The 24,388-nt window shown below is 33.4% G+C and overlaps 2 protein-coding genes across 2 annotated transcripts; one reads left to right on the top strand and one right to left on the bottom strand.

Moving 5' to 3' along the window:
- Positions 1–5,496: 5,496 nt before the first annotated feature.
- Positions 5,497–12,736, top strand: LOC135136625 (uncharacterized). Its single transcript, XM_064065994.1, has 15 exons — positions 5,497–5,760; positions 6,353–6,552; positions 6,609–6,746; positions 6,801–6,957; positions 7,007–7,383; positions 7,434–7,781; positions 7,834–7,984; positions 8,035–8,351; positions 10,661–10,828; positions 10,891–11,028; positions 11,079–11,235; positions 11,290–11,666; positions 11,717–12,064; positions 12,122–12,272; positions 12,323–12,736. The coding sequence occupies exons 2-15, from the start codon at positions 6,418–6,420 to the stop codon at positions 12,640–12,642; spliced, it is 3,282 nt and encodes a 1,093-aa protein (XP_063922064.1). The 5' UTR covers positions 5,497–5,760; positions 6,353–6,417; the 3' UTR covers positions 12,643–12,736.
- Positions 12,737–13,035: 299 nt separating this feature from the next.
- LOC135136626 (uncharacterized) lies at positions 13,036–14,121 on the bottom strand. The gene is made up of 3 exons (XM_064065995.1): positions 13,609–14,121; positions 13,317–13,542; positions 13,036–13,124 (listed from the first exon to the last, which is right to left on the bottom strand). Exons 1-3 carry the CDS (start codon positions 14,119–14,121, stop codon positions 13,036–13,038), a joined length of 828 nt encoding a protein of 275 aa, XP_063922065.1.
- Between the last annotated feature and the right edge of the window lie 10,267 nt (positions 14,122–24,388).

Below are 24,388 nucleotides of genomic sequence, written 5' to 3' on the forward strand. Positions count from 1 at the left end.
AGGACGAAAATGGACGAAAAGGACGTAAAAAGACGAAAGAGGACGAAAAAGGACGACAGGACGAACACAACAATTTTGTGGTAGTAAATGGATTTAAGTCCAACAGTTACATCTCAGCTGCTGGAGTGTCGCAGGGCTCCATTCTTGCTCCTCTGCTATTCACATTATTTATTAACGATGTGCTAGATTGTGTTCGCTACTCAAAAGTTCTCATTTTCGCAGATGACATTAAAATATACCGTGAAATTAGTGGTATTAGTGACTCCTTGCTTCTTCAAAAAGACATAAATAATTTGGTTTCTTGGTCATTGCTCAACTTTTTACCTTTAAATGAGAATAAATCTTTCATCATTTCGTTCACACACAAGCTTAATGTATGCGAGTTTGATTACAAAATCAATCATCACAGCTTACAGAAATGCTCTTCCATTTTGGATTTAGGTGTTTTGTATGATAATCAGTTCAGTTTTGCAGAACATGTGGAGAGCATTACTTCACAAGCTAAAAGATCACTAGGATTCATTATTAGAAACTGTTGGGCAATAAACTTTTTATTATTATTATTATTATTAAAAAAAAGGTCGAACAGGAGGAAAAGGACGAAAAAGGACGAAAAATGACGATAAGAACGAAAAAGGACGAAAAGAAAAACGAAAAGGACGAGGAAGGACGAAAAAAAACGAAGATTACGAAAAGGACGAAAAAAGACGAAAATGACGGGAAAGGACGAAATAGAACAAAAAGGTCGAGAAGGATGAAAAAGGACGAATAAGACGAAAAAGGACAAAAAGGTCGAAAAAGGATGAATAAGGACGAAAAGGCAGGAAAAGGACGAAATAGACCAAAAAGGATGAAGAGGATGAAAAAGACGAAAAGGATGAAAAAGGACGGAAAAGGAAAAAACAACGAAAATTATAACAAGCATGAAAAGGACGAAAAGAACGAAAAAGGACGGAAAGTTCGAAAAGGGCGAAAAAGGACAAAAAGGACGAAATAGAACGAAAAAAAATGAAAGGGAAGAAAAAAGACGAAAAATAACGAGAAGGACGAAATAAGACAAAAAGGTGAAGAAGGATGAAAAAAAACGAAAAAGGAAAAAACAACGAAAAGGATAAAAAGCATGAAAAGGACGAAAAGGACGAGAAAGGACGTAAAGTTCGAAAAGGGCGAAAAAGAACGAAAAGGACGAAGAAGAACGAAAAAAAAATGAAAGGGACTAAAAAAGACAAAAAATGACGAGAAGGACGAAAGAGGACGAAAAAAAACGAAGATTACGAAAAGGACGAAAAAGGGCGAAATAGGACGAAAAGGACGAAGAAGGTCAATAAAACGAAAAAAACGGAAAATGACAAAAAAAAACGAAAAGGACGGAAAATACGAAAGGGGACGAAAAGGACGAAACATGACGAAAAGGACGAAAAAGACGAAGAAGGACGAAAAGGTCAAAAAGGACGAAAAGAATGAGAAAGACGAAAAAAGACGAAAGGAACGAAAAAGGACGAAAAGGACGAAAAAGGGCGAAAAGGACGAGGAGGTTAACTTATCTTCGAAGATGTTAAGTTGTAATGAGGTGCTAATAACATGTGTTCAAAAATTGGCATAGTTCGTTGACAGTGATAATACGAACATGTAACAAGCTAGAATATAAAGTTGGCGGCCATGACAGCCACATGACGTCACGCAAAATGCGCATGTCTTCTTGTACCTACAATCTTTGATTTGGAAAAACATTGCGAGTGCACAAAGAATCTGGAATCTGGACTATAGGCTTTGTTGGAGGACATACGTGATAAACCAAAGGAAGAAGACTATAGCAGGAGTTTGGGCGTGCAGGGAGCCATAGGAAAATTTTGGAGTTTAACACCCAGAGTAATGCGTTATCTCTATACACCATAGTGAAAAGGCCGATGATCATCTACGGGAGCGTTATCTGGTGGGATTAGACAATGAAGGTCTGTTCTGGCCCGAACACGACGTCTGACCTTCCTAATGACAACAGGTGTAATGAGAATTACACCGACAGCTGGGAAATAAAACATAGACTTTTTATACTTTGTTAACTTTTAAACTTTGTCACATGACATTCAGATCCGCCTATAAACAATATCCTGGGCTTCATCAAAGGCAGATGACTGCTTTAGTAGTCGACACTATCTATGTATGTGACTTTATATATAGGGTTATTCAGCTAAGATGGCCCACCTGAGCCAAAATACCGATTACCGTTGTTTCTAGATTCCAATAAATATTTTAAAATGAATTTACATCGGTTTGTGTGATCCCGACAGAAATGTTAACGTCAAACCCCAAGCAGCAAACTGTCGTCTAATTCACGTCAATTTTTGGTCATAACTCGTCGGCGACGTCATTCGCCCAAAAAATCACGTGAAAATGACGAAATTTTTATGACTTTCATCTGACGTCAATTAATGACGTCAAAAGGCTGTCCTTTCTTCGTCATTTTTTATAGATTATATGATCAATTACATGTGGGTCGTCGTATTCTTTAAAAAGTGGCCTTCATAATGCTTGATTATATTTAGAGCAAAAAATACAACGGCTTAATTAGACATACACCAAAGACAAGTTTTTTCATTCTAATAATTTCTAATAAAATAATTATTTCTGAAAACTTGTTTACTCTGGAAGTGTTATTTTGTAAGTACCTGCTTGGCAAATTATAAATAGAACATCTGGGCTTGAGCGAAAAGACCCAACGACAAAAACAAAGTCATAAGAATTCTTTGTCCATTGTCCCTAAAACGGGACAAGGTTTTGAAGAATTCCTTCGTCGAATTTTGATTTTATAAAGACGTTTATAAAGTGATGACGGTTACCAAAAAAATTCGAGACTGATTAATATTCAGTTTTATTAAACTTATTCTTATCCGTATTTACTATACATACATCAGATGTTTGGGGCGTGCATTCGGACTTTCCCTTTTTTCGGTATTTATGTTTATTGCACTTCACAGAGAAGCATTCCAATATTTCCAGTTGGTTCTCAACCACCGAAACTTTCTCGTGTATCCGTTACTCACTTCATTTTTAACGCAGTTTTGTGCAAATTTATGCCATTCAGTGTGGGTTGTACTTATTTATAATAGGTAAGTTAATATCTAATAAAGTAATCATTTTAATTTTTACGTGTTTCTGTTATTTTTGATAATTGTACGTAGATAACAAAAGCAGTTTTTTCAGATAAGCTGGAAAGACCACCATTAATCACTGAAGATACTCCCACTGATTATGAAGAACTTACGGTGATTGTTTTTGAAAATGAGGCGCTATAAAATATTCCAAAGGTATGTTACTGCAATTTTTTATGAACTAATGCTAATGAACATAATTTTATTATAGATTTGAAATAAATACAAAACACATGTGCCAAACCAAAGAAATGCTAAAGGAAACGAGTGAAAAAATCTCCAACATGGAAACGTCATCAAATCTGACAACTGAAAAAGAAAACAAAAACAGAAATTATGCCGCTAAAACCACACCTAAACAAATTTTGACGAATTACAAGATTATGTTTGCATATTAGAACAAGCAGATTTCTTTGTAAGTTAAAAAAATACAATGAATTCATATATACACATACAACATTAATATTGAATATTATATACCGGTAGATGCCTGTAATATTACGATACTTTTTGGTAACTTACTATTTACACATACACATTTCGCTTCATTGTAAAAAGTATTGACAACGAGATTTTCCTGATAGGCTGTACGTTTTTGTCAATGCAACCATTTTACGATTATCCGTTAGATTCAAGTAAATTTAGCATTTTTAAAATACAGAATTTGTCTTCTGCTCTAAGCTGTAAACCCCAAAATTTAATAATAGTCAAATGCTTGCTATTGCCCATAGATGAAAAAATGATTACATTTCCATTAATCCATGCACTCTAACGGGTTTTTCTTTTCAGTGCAATAAATTGAGGCAAACTTAAAAAACTTAGGTTATTGATATGATTGTTAAAACAGAATTAATTCTTAACGGTACCTTTTTTGTGTGTTGGGGACAGTCAAGTCGTCGTGAATTAGATAGTTTTACATATACTGTGGTTTTACAGTGCATTTTCAATCAAGTAACTTCAACAATGCGATTCAATTGTCTTTTCCCTTTATTCTAGTTTTTTTTTTAATATTTTTTGTAAATAGATTTGTTTGTGTTTTTAAGACTGATCTATAGTTTATTATAGTTTTTTTTTAATATCCTTTGTAACTAAATAGATTTCTTTGTGTTTTTAAAACTGATTTTTCTTTAAACAGCATATTTTATTGCAACGTTTATTTTTGAATATATATTGTACAATATCCTTTTTTTTTGTTTATACTAATTATACTCGTCATTACCTGTATGTAGATTTGTTTGTGTTCTTAGGAGTGGTTTATCTTTAATTTATTTAATTGACATATTTTTTATTTGTTTATTGAAGTTGTTGGTTGTACAAAATTGTAGCAATTTAATTTTTTTACACTAATTTGTTTTAACTTTAATTAATGTATACTTTGTTTTGGGCTTTACTTGGTGATTATAACGAATTATAATATTTTAGTTAAGCTAAACAATATAAAAAAATAAAATTATTTCAGCGTTTTATTTATTGCATATTTTTTTCTAAAAATCAAAATATAAAAAACGTCTTAAAATGGACAATAAATGCCGTCTCTAGGACGTCAGTAAATCACATCAATAATTCGTTACAAAATGACGTCATCTAGACGAGACATTTGACCGTCATTGGTACGTCAATATCACGTGAAATCTTTGGTCACTATGACGTAAATGATGACCATTTATTCACGTGAAAAAGACGACATCATGTTGCCTGGGACGTGATGACGCGCCTGTTTATTATCATATCCTTACAAGGTACCTACCTGAACAAAACAATTTAATTGGACAAGATGAGGTTCTGCTTGCTCGAAGTCCGAATCTCAGGGAACTGTAAAAGTTTCTATCAAACACTTTTTAACGATACCTTTGAACTTCAGATTCGTATGACTGAAGCTTGCAGATCCTATTTTGGTTCGGAAATATTTGCAAGAGTTGGAAGATCTTCTATGCACCGATTTGATGCTTGCTAAAAAATGGACAAAGTCACACTGAAGCCGTATTTTGAGTTTTTGTAAATCGGGGCTTCATTATAATTTTCTTTCAAATTTACGGACGGATAGACAGACGGAAACGGGAGACCTATTTCTTTGTAGTGTAGGGGTCATGAAAGGTCAAGAAAACGTAAAAGTAGAGAGTCGATCCACGCTGATCAATAAATCGTAGCATTTTTAAGATTTTGTTCGAAAACGCAAACTTCTAACTTTTAAAAACGATTAGTACCACTGGATTCAGCATAAGACTCGAATTATATTCACAAGTCTTCAAATCCAGCACAGTGAATTAATATTAAACATTGTCGCGTCGCTTTACCATAGATTAGAAAAATACAACCTCAATAACAAGCATAGATAACGAGGTATACCAAGGTGTATATTACGTTGTCTGACTATAGTTAATTGTAACTGAAACCGTTTAGTGTATAATGTTGCACAGTGTAAATGCAACGTATTTCCAGTGTTACCGATATTTCGTTGCTATCAACAAATCACATAAATAGATATACACTCAGCACAAAATTATGAGGTGTCTGTGAATAATACACTGCCATCAGAGTGGAAGTTATTGATTTCGTACTTCATGGTCAAGGTCGTTTTCTAGTGGATCAGTGGATGTCCTAAATTATAACGGTAAACATTATAAACAGTATAGAGCTGTGTATCATATACCAGGTGAATTAGTTGGACATTCATGTAAGAGCCCTTTGGGAAAGTTTTAAACATTTTTCTTTCAAGTTTAGTATTACTGGTTGCCTAAAAGTTGAAATAAATTTTACTATAATATTATGTATCATGCAGTATCGAGACCTTGACACCTTTGACGTTTGTAAGTCGAATTTTAAGAATCATCGGTGTTCGTTCCCTAAGCTATTTGTAGATGTCGCCACACAATTTAAACAGTATTGTTTGCTTCGCGGCATGAAATGACGACATTGTACTTCGTTTAAGATTTGGATTCTTTCCTGGAAAACTTTTTATTATTATATTTACAACCCTAAAGTATTTTGTATTAAGATATTATAATTTCCATTATATACCTTTCATTTTATACACACCTGTTCCAACAAAAATTGACTTAGTTAAAAATTAAGTTAGCAAACAAGAATCTGAAACAAATTTAGCGATCTTTTAAATATTAATTGTCTGCATCCTAAATTCAGTCCAAATTTGTTAATAACTTGGAATACAGTGGTGTGAAAATAAATATTTCTTTTTAATACAGAAACATATACATCTGTCGAAGATCTTGTTATTCTGTTTTTCATCAAGCATATATTCGTCTGCAGAATGGAGGACCCAGTGGTGCAAATTAAACAAGGAAAATTGTTAGGATCAATATGCAGGGACATGAATGGAAATGCTTTTTACAGTTTTAGAGGAATTCCTTATGCACAACCACCGCTAGGAAAACTAAGATTTAAGGTAAAATAATTTCAAATTTCAATTCATCATAGAGATAATATTTTATATTGTTTAAGGCACCATTACCGCCTTTACCGTGGCAAGGCATTTTTAACGCTATCCAAAACGGCAACTGCTGTTTCTCAGCAGATGTTTTTGAAAAAGTATATGTCGGATCCGAAGACTGTTTGAATTTAAACGTGTACACACCACATGTGAGTACAATCCAATAATATACAAGTTTATATTTAGATTTATAACATTCGCAGTTACCAAGAAATGGTAGAAATTTGTTGCCCGTCATGGTATGGATTCATGGGGGTGGTTTCATATGTGGTTCAAACAACTCAGATATGTATGGTCCTGAGTTTCTTATAACAGAAAAAGTTGTTATAGTGTCAATAAACTACCGAATAGGACTACTAGGTTATTAAACTCTTTGTATTCAGCTTGTTGGATGAATTTTGAATTTTAGGATTTTTAAGTTTAAATGATCCATCAGCAGGAGTTCCTGGTAATAGCGGGTTAAAAGACATGGTGATGGCCTTAAAGTGGGTGCAAGCGAACATACAACAATTTAATGGAGATCCTAAAAATGTTACTATATTTGGGGAAAGTGCAGGTGGTGTGGCAGTTCACTTGTTAGTATTATCACCAATGGGTCAAGGTTTATTTCACAAAGCCATAGCTCAGAGCGGATGTGCACTAAATCCATGGTCCAGAGGCAGAAAAGCAGACAAAGAGATATTCGCCGCCTTTGGATGTGAAGGAAAAAGCGATTTAGAGTTTTTGGAACATCTGCAAAACTTATCTGTACAAAAATTGCTCCAAAACCAATCTAAAATCGACTACGTTAGTAATACTAGATTAACAGTATTGATCTAGCGAAGTAAAAAATAAAGTTTATAGAGCCTGCCGCATTAAATGTGTATGGAGTAGTTATAGAGAGAACATTTGAACAACAAGGGGAAGTACCGTTCATGTGTGAAGATCCACTCGATATAATTTTATCAGGAAATTTTAGTAAAGTGCCTTTCATCTTGGGTTGTACAAATTTAGAAGGTTTGGTTGTTAATACTTATCGACCTAAAAGAACAGCAAACATGCTAAATGATCCTGAATCGAACTTGCCACATTTTCTTGGTTATAAACGTGGTGCACCAGAAAGTCAAATTGTGGCACATAAAGTTCAGGAGTTTTATTTTGGAAATAAGAAACCGGGTCAAAGTACTCGAGATCAGCTATACGATGTAAAATTCTTTTTAATGTTAATAACATTACTGCCATATTTGTGTGTTATAGATGGTAACCGATCACACGTTTATGTATGGAATTTATGCATCTATTAGACTTCATACTAGGAATTCAGATTCACCAATATATTTTTATAGAATGTCCATAACAACATCTCTCAAATTTCTTCAAGCATTAATGCAAGTAGATAGAGAAAAGGGTATGTATACTTAATATTTAAACTAAACCATTTTTTACCACATATTGTAGGAGCAGCGCATGGTGATGATGTGGCTTATTTGTTTAAAACCATATTTACCCCGTCACTGTCACAAGATTCAATCGAATATAAGTTCATAAGAACATTTGTTAAGTTGTGGACCAATTTTGCGTACTACGGAAATCCAACTAAAAATGTTTCTTCAATCATGTGGAAAGAAGCCACGAAAGAGACAATTGGATTTCTCGAAATAGATAGAAACTTATCGTTTCAACCTAGATTTTTTCATAAAAGTATATTGTTTTGGGATAAAATATTCTCTGAAAGTCCATTAGGCCAAAAATTTGCAAAGATTCCATCTAAATTTTAACAAATTGCAGCAGGTCAATAAACGGTTATAGGTAATTTTTTTAGAACTTGTTTTTTATTTTCCCTCTTCATATCTTACTCACTCACAAACTAGTACGTACAACTATACTTGTTCTTAATATACAGTCAATTCGTTCAAAATAACAGAATTTGAAGTTCTTTTGGCGGGAGAAAACTGCTCACTAGTTTGAGTATCGGAACATTGGTGGTATAACCAAGAACCGGAAACTCTGACTATACAGAACTTCTCTACAAAATCGTACTACTCCAGAAAACCCTCGAAGCGCGGATGCTCTCTTATACTTTTCAAAAAAGATGTAAACTGTAAGAATATTGAACAACTAACTCAACTCTGCGTTGAGAATCACTGTGAACGGTTAGCAGTAAGTGTTAGTATCATTGGTGTTGTGATAACCCAAACTTCCCGCCTTAAATTGACCTCGAAAAAGTTCGAAAGGTCCGCGAAAAATTCAAAATTTGGCCTTGGCTGTGATTGTCTAACAAATGGGAACCTACCTTGTGTTTTTTTTTTTAAATGGGCGGAGACGTTCTTTCATACAAGTGAGCATACACCACGTGATTTGAGAGCGCAAGAAATAGTAGACAAAATTTTTAGGAGGGGGCAAAAAAATTGCCCTTATCGTTGCGAGGGAATAGCTGGATGATGTATATTTTAGCGTTGCGAGGACCTGGCTCGATGAAGTAATCAATCTGTAGCGTTGTGAGAACATGCCTCGATAAATTAATCAATCTTTAGCGTTGTGAGGACAAGCCTCGATGATGTAGTCAATCTTTAGCGTTGTGAGGACATGCCTCAGTGATGTGATCATGATAACTATGATAATCGCCTAAGGGAAGAAATTATTTTAAGCCCCCGCCAGTTCGCAGTATGAATTTTGTTAATTTAACTGCCGTAAATGAACTATTAGCAATCTTGTGTGAAGAATTAAGAAGTGTTATAATGTAACACTTACGTATATGTATCCAGAAATCTATTCGTAATTAAACAACAAAGGTGTTTTCCTGACTAAATCAATTTAATGAAATCTTCTAGTAAGTGGTTTATTTTAATAATCCTGATTGTTAAATTGTGTTAGCAGTAGCTGCCAATTAAAAAAACTTGATTGGTGAATTATCCACTATCCAGCAAGCGTTACCGTGCACCTGGTTGCCTATGTTTAACGATTTTTTTGATGATTTTTTTTTCTTTCTCAAATTCAAGTTATTCAAATGTGATTTCGCACCGCTGTTAATTAATTTCAGCGCGAAAATTTTGATTTAAATTCGGTCACCACACTAAACTTGGGTGGGCCACTGGCTCGCGAGCTTAATTAGAACGTCCAGCCATAGATCTCAAACCCTCTTTACCTGTGAATTAGTTTCCTCTAGGCAGAATCGCAAATCTTATCTCACTTGGGGTAGATTAGATCTATGGCTGCCAGCTGAATTTTCAACCTTTTTTTATCAAAACATTTACATCAAATCAACAAAAGCGGGGAAATCGGATCACTCTTTTTTCGATAGCGAGATTCCTCTAACAAAACTTGCTCTCTGCCTTTGTGCTCATCCATCATGATCGTCGTTAGACTGTGTCGTTACTTAAAATCAAATAAAAAGACGAGATAGGCACGCAAGTTACTTTATAATGATTTCTTCGGAAAGGAGCTGTGGTACCGGAAAACGGTACTGCTTGAGGAGAAGACAGGTTATACCGAATAAGACAAAACGAAAAATATGAATCTGTTTGTTCGATTTTCTAAGAACGTGCTGAGACAAATTGTCCGCGTTTTTGTTTTTGAAGTTGTGTACACAACCATGTTTTTAAAAATGTTGCCTGAATAAAAATTATGAAAACAGAAAACAGCAATTAGAACTTTACGTGGATTGCTAATGGTTTGCATTATTTTTCAAGGAAACCAACTCGTAGGACCATAATCGTGAACCTTTTAACGTTAAATCATTAGTTGTACAGTTCTATTGCAAGCATAACGTATCGGCTTGTAATTTACGTAGATTATTATTAATAGTTCTCATTATTTTTCATGGAAATCAATTCGTAGAACCACAACCTTGAACGTTAGTTGTATTGTTTTCTGCTAGCGTGACGCTTTGTTTTCATAGTTTACTAGAGTTGTGAGGTGAGTCATAGAAAAAGGTATAATTGAACTAAAACTAGCTCATAAGTTTTCCAAAATTCCATAACACCACATCAGATCCATTCTCATTCTACTCATATTTTTCCAAATGAGATTAATATTCAGACCCCAATCGGAACTTAGATTTTTAACAATGTTTAAATTAAATTAGATTTATTTTTTTTACTTACGTACTTTTCCTAGCATGGAGGAACCAGTAGTTCAAATAAAACAAGGAAAATTATTAGGAACGGTGTGCAAGGATATGAATGGAAATGCTTTTTACAGTTTTAGGGGGATTCCCTATGCACGACCACCTCTAGGAACACTAAGATTTAAAGTAAAATAATATCAAATAAAGCTTACAGACCATCGTACCGACAACATTTTATAAAATTTTAGGCACCACTACCGCCTTTACCATGGGAAGGAATTTTTAACGCTACACAAAACGGTAATTCCTGCTTCTCAATAGATCTTTTTAAAAAAGTACCGATCGGGTCTGAAGATTGTTTGAATTTAAATGTTTATACGCCAAATGTAAGTACTACCATGATTGAAACGTTTTATTACATTTAGAATATTCGCAGTTATCAATAAATGGTAGAAATTTGTTGCCCGTCATGGTATGGATTCATGGGGGTGGTTTTTTAAGTGGTTCAAACAACTCAAACCTATATGGTCCTGAATTCCTTATAACAAAAAAAGTTGTTATAGTGTCAATCAATTACAGGCTAGGACTGCTAGGTTGTTAAAATATTATTTTGTGATTCTGTGTATGACACGAGTTATGAATTTTAGGATTTTTAAGTTTAAATGATCCATCAGCAGGAATTCCTGGTAATGCCGGGTTTAAAGATATGGTTATGGCCTTAAAATGGGTGCAAGCCAACATAGAGCGATTCAATGGAAATCCTAAGAACGTTACTATATTTGGAGGAAGCGTAGGCGGTGGGGCAGTTCACTTGCTGATGTTGTCACCAATGGCTGAAGGTCTGTTTCACAAAGCCATAGCTCAGAGTGGATGTGCACTAAATCCATGGTGCAGAGCCAGAAAAGCAGATGACGATGTGTATGCCGTCTTTGGATGTGAAGGAAAATCCGATTTGGAGTTTTTGGAACATCTACAAAGGTTATCTGTACAAGAACTACTCAAAAAGCAATCTAAAATCCAGTACGTAAGTAACACTGTGTAACAATAACGTAATGAAATAAAAAATATCTCAAGGTAGTACAACCCAACGCTACAAATGTGTATGGATTAGTCATAGAGCGACCATTTGAGCAACAAGGGGAAGTACCGTTCATGTGTGAAGATCCGTTGGATATAATTTTATCGGGAAATTTTAGTAAAGTGCCTTTAATCATGGGTTATACAGATTTAGAAGGCTCAGTTGTTGATAGTTACCGACCAGAAAGATCATTGGACATGGTAGACGATCCTGAATCTAACTTGTCGCGTTTTCTTGGTTATAAACGTGGTACACAAGAAAGTCGAATTGTTGCACAAAAAGTTCAAGAATTTTATTTTGGAAACAACAAACGTGATCAAAGTGTGCAAGATCAGATTTATAGTGTAAAAATCGCTTTAGTACGAGTATTTGCAAGGCTACTAATATTTTGCTTTCTGTAGGTAGTGACCGATCATGGGTTTCTTTATGGAATTTATGCAGCTATTAGACTCCATGTCAAAAGTTCACATTCCCCTGTCTACTTTTATAGAATGTCACTGGAAACCTCCTTGAAATTTCATCAAGTATTAACGCAAAAAGATAAAGGGAAGGGTATGTATGTACACTTAATACAGTCCAAGGCAGAATTTCGCATCTTTCAGGAGCAGCGCATGGTGATGATGTAGCTTACTTGTTTAAAACTATATTCACACCTCCACTGTCGCCAGACTCGGTAGAATATAAATTCATCAGAATATTTATTAAATTGTGGACAAATTTTGCGTATTACGGAAATCCAACGAAAAATCTTTCGTCAGTTATTTGGGGAAAAGCGACAAATGAACAAATTGGGGTTCTTAAAATAGACAGAAAGTTATCATTTCAGCCTAGATTTTTTCATAAAAGTGTGGCATTCTGGGACAAAATATATGCTGAAAGTCCAGCAGGACAAAAATTTGCGAAGTTTTCTTATAAATACTAACAAACTGGTCCATTAGTGGATAAAAGTATATGTCACTAAACCACTTGAAAAAATTTACTATGTTGCTTATTGTGAACAAAACCATAATTCTTTTAATGTATTTTGTATTCTGCTGTCAGGTATTTAGGTTTATTTATTGATTTAACTGTAAATCATATAAAATTTGTATATGCTAGATTAAGATTAAGCCTTCATTTAAGTAAACAGGTGGATGCTAGAATTTTGTGAATACGTAACTTAAATAAACAAATTTTGTTGGTCACGTTTTTCATTTAAAATTGAGTTGTAACATTACAAAAAAATCACGGGAGGTGAAGGGACCACTGGCTGCTTCAACACTTTGGAGCTTGCACACGTGGGAGTGGCGTTCCTCGGTGCCAAGCCTTGGCCGACTTAGGCGTCGCCGGGGGTGGCGCCTTGGGTCGGGAGCGGCGGTGATCGGGCGCCAGCTCCCTTTCCGGGGAGGGAGCACCGAGGTTGCTCTAAAGCGGGAGACACGGATCTCTAGGTGGTCTGGTGAGCTCCCGCTGAAACCACAAATAAAAACCGAAGGAAAATTGAATCATTGAAGGTAAGTTCCGAGTCAAATATCACTCCCAAGTCCTTAATAGATGTCTTTCGTTCCAATAATTCTAAACCGATTCTATATGAGGTGACAATTGGCTGTAACTTACGTGTAAATGTGACATAATAACAATTTTTTGTGTTCAAAAACAGTTTATTTTCGGATGAGTACTCCACTATCTTGTCAAGGTCCGTCTGAAGTAGTGCAGTATCTACTATCGATGAAATACTATTGTAGATCTTAACATCATCGGCATAGGCGAGGCAGGAGCATCTTAACGAGGAGAAGAGATCATTCAGGTAAATGTTAAAAAGTAATGGACCAAGATTGGAGCCCTATGGGACTCCTGATGCAGATATAAATTCAGACAATGTGTACCCATTGTAAAATACTTAATTTACCCGACCCGTTAAATAGGATGATAATAATTTCAGTAAAGTATCAGAGCAGACAAAGCGATGCAATTTAACGAGCAAGATGTTGTGCGATATAGCGTCAAAGGCACGAGAAAAATCCGTATAGATAACATCTATCTGACCCCTTCTATCCAGTGACTCACTTAAATCTTGGGTCAAAACAGCTAAATTTGTAACAGTGGATCGTCCCGTCATAAATCCATGTTGATTCTCAGAAATGTAGCTATGAACGCTTCCATCTATACACCGATAAAGAACAATTTTTGCAAAGTTGGGAAGGATGGAGATCGGTCTATAATTGCTTAACAGATGTGGGTTCTCCTTTTTTAAAACTGGGATAATTCTATTTCTTTTCCAGCGACCCGGAAACGAACCAGAACGTAGGGCCAAATTTATTATTATGGCTAAAGGCTTCGCCAGCAAAAACCTACAATCTCGAACCATGAAGCTAGGGATTGAATAATCTCCAGCAGTTAGATTGTTCGACCATTTTGCCATTATAGGGATTAGATCTTTCTCCTTGACACGAGAAAATGATGATAGTGAGCAAGAGGAGAATTGAGGAGGAGACGAATCAACCGGGGAAAATGCTCTTTCAAATGTACTTGCAACAATTTTCTGTGGGTCGGCATATTCGTTGTTATCATCAACAAGTTGATTAGGTACTCTGGAAGTACCTTTCTTTTGGTGTAAGAATCTCCAAAGCGCAGCAGGATTGGACTTAACATCCTCTTGAATTCTAGCAAGGTAAAAATTATAAGATTCGGATATTTGACGTTTCAGCACAGCTCTCAATTTTTTAAATTTTTGATAATGATAAGGACAACGTGTTCTCATCCATAGATGTCTGTGATAATTTTTTGTTTTTATAATCTGTTTAATATTGGATGATATCCAGGGTGGAAAATTAGACTTATTCGGTTTTGTCAGAGGAATATATAGGTTAATAATTAGGTACAATGAATCATAAAATTTATCAAGGGCATGATTCACGTCATTAATTAAATCAAAAAATGACCAGTTAATATCACAAAGATCTTCATAAAGTCTACAAAAATGAGCTCTACGAAAATTGTATCGGCACTTATTAGAAGATGGAAATGAAGAATTCTTAGTGGTCAACGGAATGGTAACAGTTATAAAGAGAGCTGGATGATGCCTGTCTTCCGGCACCAGAGCTGGAATGAGATGATCAATGTTGAACTGACCAGTGTTATTGACAAACAGTACATCTAATATGTTGCCATAAAAGTTGCTAATCGAATTGCATTGGGTGAGTTTTACAACATTGCAGAAGTCTGTAGGGACTGAACTTTTATGACAGAATGCACCGCCCTGTTTAGAAAATTGTAGTACGTTGAAGTCGCCAATAAGTATAACATTTTCATTTATTAAAAGAACTTCCAACGCATTGAGAAATATTTCAAGAACTTGATAGCTGACATCAGGTGGAATGTAAACAACAGCAATAAGATAATGTATATTAGAAAGAATACACCTACATGATATCAATAATTGGAACGAGGTCGTTAAGAAACATCGTATCAATTATAGAGAAGTGGATAGCATTAGAGATAGCAAGCAAGATTCCACCACCCTTAGTTCGACCTACCCTTGCAAATTTCCGGTCGCATCGTACTACATTAAATTCCGAGGTAAATAATTCCGAATCATAGATCGAGTCGTAAAGCCACGTTTCTGTAAGCGCAATCATATCAAAACACTGACCAGAACAATTTTTTAGTAGTAGATGTGTTTTACAATTCAGACCACGTACGTTATTTTAAGATTTGTCCCCAAACTCACACAATGGTTTTTGGTAATCATAAAAAATTAGTCTTAGGAAAATTAAAACGCCTCAGTATAATACCTTTAGGCCAAAATTCTGTATTCTGGAGGACCTCTTTGTGAACAAAAGGCACCGCTAATTTAAAAGCTTGGAAGCTACCTTTTGCTGGAAGTTTCTCAATTATTAATTCTACTTCAGAATTCTTTAAGCGTTTTCCTATATATGTCTTAATTGCATCAATTTCTGCACCTTTATCAAACTTGCCTACATAAAACCATGCTCTTTTTACATAGGATGAGGTAAAACTACTATTGTTGTCATCTGTAGATGTACTTATTACAGTAGTTCTTTTTTTAAATCTACGTTGCGTCCTTTACTTCATCCTCCTAACACTTTAAATAAATTACGCCCACAGTTGCAGATCACCTGAGAGAATTTGCCTCAAGGTTCAATTATAATAATAATATCACATAAGAATTATAATATTCAGAACATTTTGTTCGTTTGTGGTTTAATTAATAACTTTAGTCCTGTGTTTTGAGAAGGCAAACTCAAATCAAATTAATCCCACGTGACATTCTTTCGATGTATAAACATAAATAAACACTTGAGCGTCAGATTGCTACGAGGGGTAAACCGCAGAAGAAATCAATTGTACACGCTAGAGGAAATCAAAAGAAATCACAGGAAATCAAAAAGAAATCAAGAGGAAATCAACGAGAAATCAAGAAGCCTACCTATTTCATCCGATGAAAATCATTTGAATAATTGGGAATGGTACCAAATGGGTTTCAGTGACAGCGATCTGACGTGGTATGTCCAAGTATACATATTATCACAAAGTTAAGAACAAAGTTTGTAAAATCAGACTCAATATTACCTCTAAGGAATTACGTTGCTACAGTTGCTCACCTTGAAATGTTAGTAAAAAGTTACACCAAAGATCAACATATGCTAACAATAACGGATTTGAAAGCAGAAGACAAAATGAACTATGCAGCGGCCGAAAAAATGTGTAGCCCGGAAGTAAGAAAAATGATAGCCGACAACATTGACAATAGTGCAGGAACAATAGCTTATTCGAAACTAATGTATCTTATATCGGCAGCATTCCTGGACAAAACGTTATCTATTGTAGAAAGGGTATATAACATTTGGTATTGCATATTTCTCCTACGAATATGGAAAAAGTGGATTAAGGATAAAGACAGTATACAGTAAAACATAACTTTTTATCTTCCAATTGCTATACATGCGTTGAACTCAATGGACACGCATTAATAAAAATAATTAAAATTTTTCAAAAAAGTAATCTTACTGATGATATGTTCTTGCCTTGGAAGTTTAGCTCTCAAACTTGTGAGAGTATGTTTAGAAGCCTTAGATCAATGACCTCAACTTTTAGCACAATTGTTAATTTTAGTATAAGAGATATGTGATTTGGATAAAAAATTCGTTTTTTCTAGAGAAATCAGGAAAAATGTTCAATCATGAAGAGAGATTTTGTGAAAATGATGACTTAGGAAGCATTTCAGATAAAGATATACAAAGCACCGTAGAATCAGTTTTACGGGATTGTCTGCGTGACACTGAAGATTTAGGAATGAAAGTGATAGATTTCAACTATGTATTTTTGCCTCCCTGTAAAGACAATGAATGCAATGACGAAGTTGAAGATGAAATGTTTAGTTAAGAACAGTGCGATCACATTGAACATTACAACAATTCTCAAATAGCCATGAAACGTAACTGTTTTCAAAGTTTGGAAAACGATCCAGTTGACCAAGATGAAGATTTACTGAATGATTTTTGCACAATTGCGTACGAATCTAAGAAATTTGACAGAGACATACACCTTAGAAGTTTTGATAGTGACTATAATTTTGTTGAGAAAGGTGATCTGGTCAGAATACGCTTAGATAATACAACAAAAGTTATAAAAAAGTCTTCACTTTGCTGGCTGTTAGACAATGAAAAGGATCGCGTCAGTGTGGATCGTCTCAAAAGATTTATTCAAAATAAGAAATGTTATAGTAGTAGAGTTAACTCAGAAACAGATACCTGCCTTCAACATAAAGATGCATCTCAAATTCAAAAACCAGTCCAAATTGGAAAACAAAAAGGACGCTATAATATATCAAGTGACTCATCTGATTTAGACAATCCAAGTAGTATCGAATATGATGACAACACGGACACCGAAAGTTTGAATTCTTCCAATTATTCTGATGATTTGAATCCTCGTTTGAATCTCAGGGCTGAAAATAGTAAGACTGATCGTTCTAAACCAGACTTAAATATAGACGATTATATTATAGTACAATTAACAACTCAAAAACAAAACAAAAAATGTTACGTTGGTAACCCTATTTTTTGTGATTTTTTGAAAAGGAATCCAAAAATTCCAGATGCTTTTATGTTTCCGGACATTAAAGATCAGGGGGATATCCAAGAAAATGAATATATAATGAAACTACCTCCACCTCAGGTACCCAGAAGAGGCAGTATAGTTTTTGAAAAAAAATTATTGAAAAAATATTTGATTTAATTCTAGTTTTTTTTTAAGTGATGTGATTAAAATTTGTGATAATGTAACCTCAACCTGCGTCGAGATTTGTACAAGTATATATCGTAGAGAATACTAAAGTAAGAAACTGTGCAAAATTCTAGGTGCCCTTGAACACTTTTAAAGGGGAAAATTACCTCTGAAAATTTATCAAGTGGGGTTATCCACTCCTTTATTGTGCAAAAAAAAATCTTACGTGTTAAATTTTGCATTTCAAAAGTTTTTTTCTAATATGCTTCATTTGAAAGTTGTGAACAAAAAGTTAAAAGTGTTATCATCTGTATTTATGGGGAGCTAGAATTTAGCACAGTTTTTTACTTCTACAGCATCTACAATATGTACACAAATCTGGACCCAGGTTATGGGGTAAGTATTTTTTAAGAAGTTGTTTTATTTTGTGATATTTTGTTATGATCCAACAGAAATGCTTTACTTTTATGTTTAGAGTTACCGTTTTTTTAACATTTAATAAAATAAATGAAACTACTTGTTTTTTCTGTTTATGCTACCATAATAAATAAATAAGCCCAATTTTTAAAAAGTAATGACTTAAGTTATTATTATAAGTTTGATTTAGTAGGTCAAACTTTAACATGATCTTGTATGCACAACACAGAGATGAACCTAATAGAATGATTTTGGACTATTTGGTATTCATTAATTACCTCTGTGAACGTATGAGCTAGTCGTTGTTGCCTTATGAGTCACTGATAAGTAAAATCTGCTGACATAACTAAAAATATCCTTGCCCTTATGTATTTTTAATTTCGTAAAGTTAAAAGCAAATTTTCATAATATAATTTATTAAAAAATTAATAATAATATAGGTATAATATAATTTATTAAATCTTTGAGTGATTTAAACGAACTAATTTGTATGGTCTATTTTAATTTCAAAATTAAAATAGACCATAAGGTTTTCTGACTGAATGTGCAAAAAATCTAGAATATTGCAATGTCCACTTTTAGAACAAACATTTGACCCAAGAAAGTGTAAAATTCGAACGTTTACTTACTCTATTGATTTAGACATCTTAAACCTCGATTTCAGAGTAGCGTTCTTTTTGTAAGTAAAATCAGATTTTTTTTTCTTAAACATTTCAGTTTGTTGCTTAGCAGCACAATACATTTTATTTATTTATTTTTTTCGTCTAAAGGGAAAGCACTTCAGCTTACCTAGTCGCCGTACGTTAGTAAACACTTGGTAAAAAAAGGCTTAAATTCAACATCATTATCGGCAAAACAAAAAAGTCAAGTTAAAAAAAAGTTAACAATCGCCCTGTAGTACATTGTGTAAACAAATTTTGAGGAAATCAAAAGTAAATCATAGGAAATCAAGAGGAAATCACAGGAAATCATAGGAAATCAAGAGGAAATCACAGGAAATCAAAGGAAATCACAGGAAATCAAAGGAAATCAAAGGAAATCAAAGGAAATCAAAAGAAATCGGAGGAAATCAACAGGAAATTATTGTCAAAAGGAAATCAATTGTACACGGATTGCTATTAGTGCTGAGGGACCAGGGGTGTTATTTATGCCTCTCGTTTTTCCTTTATCACAAAACGAAAAGCGTAAAACAAAATTCTGTAATTTTTTGAAAGAGTTGGATTTGTCGGATTACATTTATAGCCTTCCACAAATTTTTTATTTAGATTTGCTTATACAGGCTCACTCAAAGAAATTAATGAATCAGTCAATTTATTTTATTGAATAAATCAAGAATTGAATACTGAATACTTTAAACTCTTGCAGACGTTTAAAGTTATTGTAAGCATGGTAAATTGTTAATCAAAATATATTTGTTTATTCTCCCCAAAAAATTGATGACATCATTTCAAGATTTTGCCGAATAAATTCTACCCAAACTGTGCGAAATATGATGAGTTTTTACTTGTAATTTTTTAGATTTGTTCAAAGAGGTAACTCAGAAAAAATGAATGAGACAACTTATTTTATTGATTAAATCAGAAACGGCTCACTCCATTTTCCCAAAAAATTTTAAGAATGCATTACTGTTTTTTACTTCCCGAGCGTGAGCAAAGGAAGTATTGTAATCGAGTTCGTCGGCCGACTCTCTACTTTTACGTTTTCTCGATCTTCCATGACCCCTAGAAGACGAACAAATAGGTCTCCCATTTCCGTCTGTCTGTCCGTCTGTCCGTCCGTCTGTCCGTCTGTCCGTCTGTCTGCCGTCCCGGATTTTTATTAGACAGATAATCTCCGAAAGTACTGGACCGATTGTTGTGAAATTTTGTAGTTATATTAGGAATATCATGTAGATGGTAAAACGCTAACCAAAATTTGTCTAATCATCCCCACCACTAATGTGATGACGTCACTTCAAAATTGTACATAGTAAATGAGTTTTAAATTGTATAAAATAATATAGTCCTAAACATGTAGTTTACGACTCCGAATTCAGTTTTTACCCGAAACGTCCAGATTTTTGGAAAAAAAATCAAAATTATAAAACAACATTTTGCAATTTAATTTTGAATCTGCTAACCCGAATGTTTTGAAATGTTGCAAATGTTTTAAGGCTCTAAAGGGCATCATAAATCTTTAGTCAAAATATATTTGGTTATCCCCTCCAAAAACTTGATGACGTCAGCTCAAAAGTTTGCCGAATAAATCCTATCTAAAATGTACAAAATATGATGCGTCTGTACTTGTGATATATCACTCCATTTATATTTTTTGGATTTGCCTATACAGGGTGACTCAAAAAAATTAATGAATGCGCAAAATATATTTTACTGATTTACTCAGGAACTACAAAACCGAATGCTTTGAAATCTTGAAGATGTTTTAAAATTACCATAAGCATGGTAAATTTTTTATCAAAATGTATTTGCTCTTCCCCCCTAAAAAATTGATGACGTCACTCCAAAATTTTGCTGAATAAATCCTATCTAAAATGTACAAAATACGATGAGTCCGTACTTGTGATTTATCATTCCAATCATATTTTTTGGATTTGCATATACAGGGTGACTCAAAAAAATTAATGAATGCGTCAATTTATTTTATTGATTTAATCAGGAATTACAGAACCGAATGCTGTGAAATCTTGGAGATATTTTAAAGTTACCATAAGCATGGTAAATGTTTTATCAAAATTTATTTGCTCATCCCCCCCTAAAAAAATTGATGACGTCACATTAAAATTTGGTGAATAAATCCTATCTAAAATGTGAAAAATATGATGAGTCTGTACTTGTGATTTATCATTCCATTCATATTTTTTCGATTTGCATATATAGGGTGACTGAAAATAATTAATGAATGCGTCAATTGATTTTATTGATTTAATCAGGAATTACAGAACCGAATGCTTTGAAATTTTGGAGATGTTTTAAAGTTATTATAAGCATGGTAAACTTTTGTTCAAAATGTATTTGTTTATCCCTCCTAAAAGAATTGATGACGTCACCCTTAAATTTTGCTGAATAAATCCTATGTAAAATGCAAAAAAGATGATGAGTTTGTACTTGTGATTTATCATTCCATTCATATTTTTTAGATTTTCTTAAGAGGTGGTTCAAAAAAATTAATGAAGTCAATTTATTTTATTGATTAAATTAAAGGCAACACTTATTATTAGTATTACATTGGACCAACCCAATTTGGTAGACACAAAATTTTTTAAAGTAAAAACTCGGTTGAAACATAAGGGTAACACGCTTATTTACATCTACTTTAACATTACAGACGTGCATTTGTTTTGTGCGCTGTCTAGGTTCCGCGAATGTGGTATAGACATGTTTATTATCAACCAATTGTGAATTCCACCGTCAAAAATTAAAATAAAACTCAATGTTTTATATAATAAGCGGAAGTCGAAGCAATAAAACCGATGGTCGTTTTGTTTACAGTTTCTCTGTTTGACTCTCACGTATGCTGTTACGCTTGTCATCTTAAATTAAGAATGCTTATACATACACGATTTTCAGTTCCCTCTCATATTACACGCCGGCGCCGTATACGTGAGTAAATTGTTTCGTTATTTTATTGATTACGTCATCGCAATTTTTCTTAAATTCCCACTACAAAAATGTAATGAGAAAAAAAACACAATAGGCATGCAGTCGTCAAGTTTCCGACAGCGAGGGAAGTACTATCTAAACTCTTTAGACCAATTTTTTTAGTATTACATTGCACCAATCGGAGTTGACATACTTGTCCTTGCTAAAAGTTGATGACGTCATCACAAAATTGTGTAAAGATAAATCTCAACTCGAAAATGCTAGAGATGTTTCATTGTACTTCGGGAGCGAAGGAAGTTCTGTGGAAACAACTTCCAACCAATTTTTTTTATATAATATATGACAAGTATGGACGATATTTTGTACAATTTAGATAGGATTTATTGGGTACAATTTTGAACTAACGTCATCATTGTTTTGGAGGGGGTAAGCAAATATAACTTTAAAACATCCGCAAGATTTCGAAGCATTCGATTTTGCAGATTCAAAATTAAATTGCAAAAACCCAACACGGAGTCATAAACTACTACAACTAGTAGGATTATATTATTTTATATAATTTAAAACCCATTTACTACGAGTATATACAATTTTGAAGTGACGTCATCACATTATTGGTGGGGATGATTAGACAAATTTTGGTTAGCGTTTTGCTATCTACCTACATGATATTTCTAATATAAATACAAAATTTGAGAATAATCGGCCTAGTACTTTCGGGACGGCAGACAGACGGACAGAAGGACAGACAGACAGACGGAAACGGGAGACCTATTTCTTCGTACTCTAGATGTCATGAAAGATCGAGAAAACGTTAAAGTAAAGAGTCGGCTGCGCTTACGTTCGGAAAGTAAAATAACAGATTTTTGTGAACATTTAAAAAATTTCAAATATCAATTTAGTATGACGATATCCTCATAATTTTCAGGAAGAGTATGTTGCATCTTAAGATGATTATATACAAAATAATTGGAGTGATTATAAAAAAATATTAGCAGTGTATTCGGATTTGTAGAAATGTATTATATATATTATCTAATAGAAGGTGAGTACGTTACAAGATTAACATAAATTAATCCTACCACAACGAATACAAAAGTGGGATAAGATAACTAGTTTTTTTTTTATCATTATCTCTATTATCATTATAAGTGTGAGCATTATCATTTATGTCAAATGTTTTAAATTATCTAAACAATAAATTAATTAAGGTAGGTTAGTAACGATTTTAAGTTTGATTGTTTTTACATTGTATTGTTCCTTAATTTAAATTGTCTTAAATAGGACATTAAGGTTTTTTATTCTACCCTGTTCTTAAAACCAAATTGAATACAGAAAATAAATTCCAGTTCCGACTGATTAAAACAATTATTTTAGAAAACAAAACAGAGCAAAAAAATTTATGCATGTTTGCCCAATGCAGTTAATACTCAGCTTCAAATGTTGATACAACTGTATCAACATAATTGTTTATATAAATATAAAATATATAGTACAAATACAGTATAAATTTCCGAATATCTCCTCATCCCTCGTCTGTCCATCATCGACGGAACTAATGAATATCATCAGAATTGATGACACCTCTTTTTTCGTTCAATATTCTATTCTATTTGTAGTAGTAATTAATTCAGTAACGTCTCGGAAGAAATAAAAAATACTGGAAAAACGAATTATATTTCAACAGAAATTGTAACTCAATAATTGTTACTAAATTTACATTTGACGGGTGTCCCACAATTTTATTAGTAGCGAACAATTATGTAATTTTTGATACAAACAATTCAAAACTTTTTTTTACATCATATTATAGAGAAGTGCAGACACAGATTGATCACACATTTAAATTAATGCACACTGAGTTTGGAGAGAAAGAAAAAAAAATGTTGATGAACAATTATTATTAATTTTTAATCTTTAGTAAAACACTAAATTACTGAATTTAGTGATTACTGAAGTAAACAGAATTATTATTATACAATTATTTATTAATAACTCTTTTCGAATCTTGGTCACTCACTCGCTCGTATGAATTAACTTGACTTTACATTACTTTAATTCGAAAAAGACAGGAAAATATAGGAAATGGCAAAGCATAGAATCAGACAAATATTTAAAGTGTAAAGAAAAAATTTTAAAATTTGTTAATTTCAGAATAAAACTTGTTTTTTAAAATAATCTAACTCATTCACTTTCAAAAAGAAGTCATTGTCCGAAAATAATGCACTACGCTTCATTTTATTATAGATAAATATTGTCCTTGATTATGTTCTTTAATAATATATGCAGGTACGGTTAACAATTTACATAGTGTACAAGACAAATTAATCGTCACAACTTTAATACTTTTTTATTGCTTTAATTTTGTATACCATTACTTAAACACGTATTATATCAAATTCTTTCTTTACAAAACATCGTCTT

This window comes from Zophobas morio, unplaced genomic scaffold, assembly GCF_036711695.1.
Source record: "Zophobas morio isolate AGI-343-1 ecotype UQ-CSIRO unplaced genomic scaffold, CSIRO_AGI_Zmor_V1 ptg000026l, whole genome shotgun sequence".
NCBI lineage: Eukaryota > Metazoa > Arthropoda > Insecta > Coleoptera > Tenebrionidae > Zophobas > Zophobas morio.

Excerpts from the sequence above, each read along its gene's own strand:
- LOC135136625 (XM_064065994.1), top strand. The coding sequence starts at position 6,418 with ATGGAGGACCCAGTGGTGCAAATTAAACAAGGAAAATTGTTAGGATCA. Across the intron at positions 11,029-11,078 it reads TAAATGTTTATACGCCAAAT|TTATCAATAAATGGTAGAAA; the intron begins GTAAGTACTACC and ends GAATATTCGCAG. Across the intron at positions 11,667-11,716 it reads AGCAATCTAAAATCCAGTAC|GTAGTACAACCCAACGCTAC; the intron begins GTAAGTAACACT and ends AAATATCTCAAG.
- LOC135136626 (XM_064065995.1), bottom strand. The coding sequence starts at position 14,121 with ATGGCAAAATGGTCGAACAATCTAACTGCTGGAGATTATTCAATCCCT. Across the intron at positions 13,543-13,608 it reads CATCCTATTTAACGGGTCGG|GGCTCCAATCTTGGTCCATT; the intron begins GTAAATTAAGTA and ends GGAGTCCCATAG. Across the intron at positions 13,125-13,316 it reads TTATTATGTCACATTTACAC|AGCAACCTCGGTGCTCCCTC; the intron begins GTAAGTTACAGC and ends CTCCCGCTTTAG.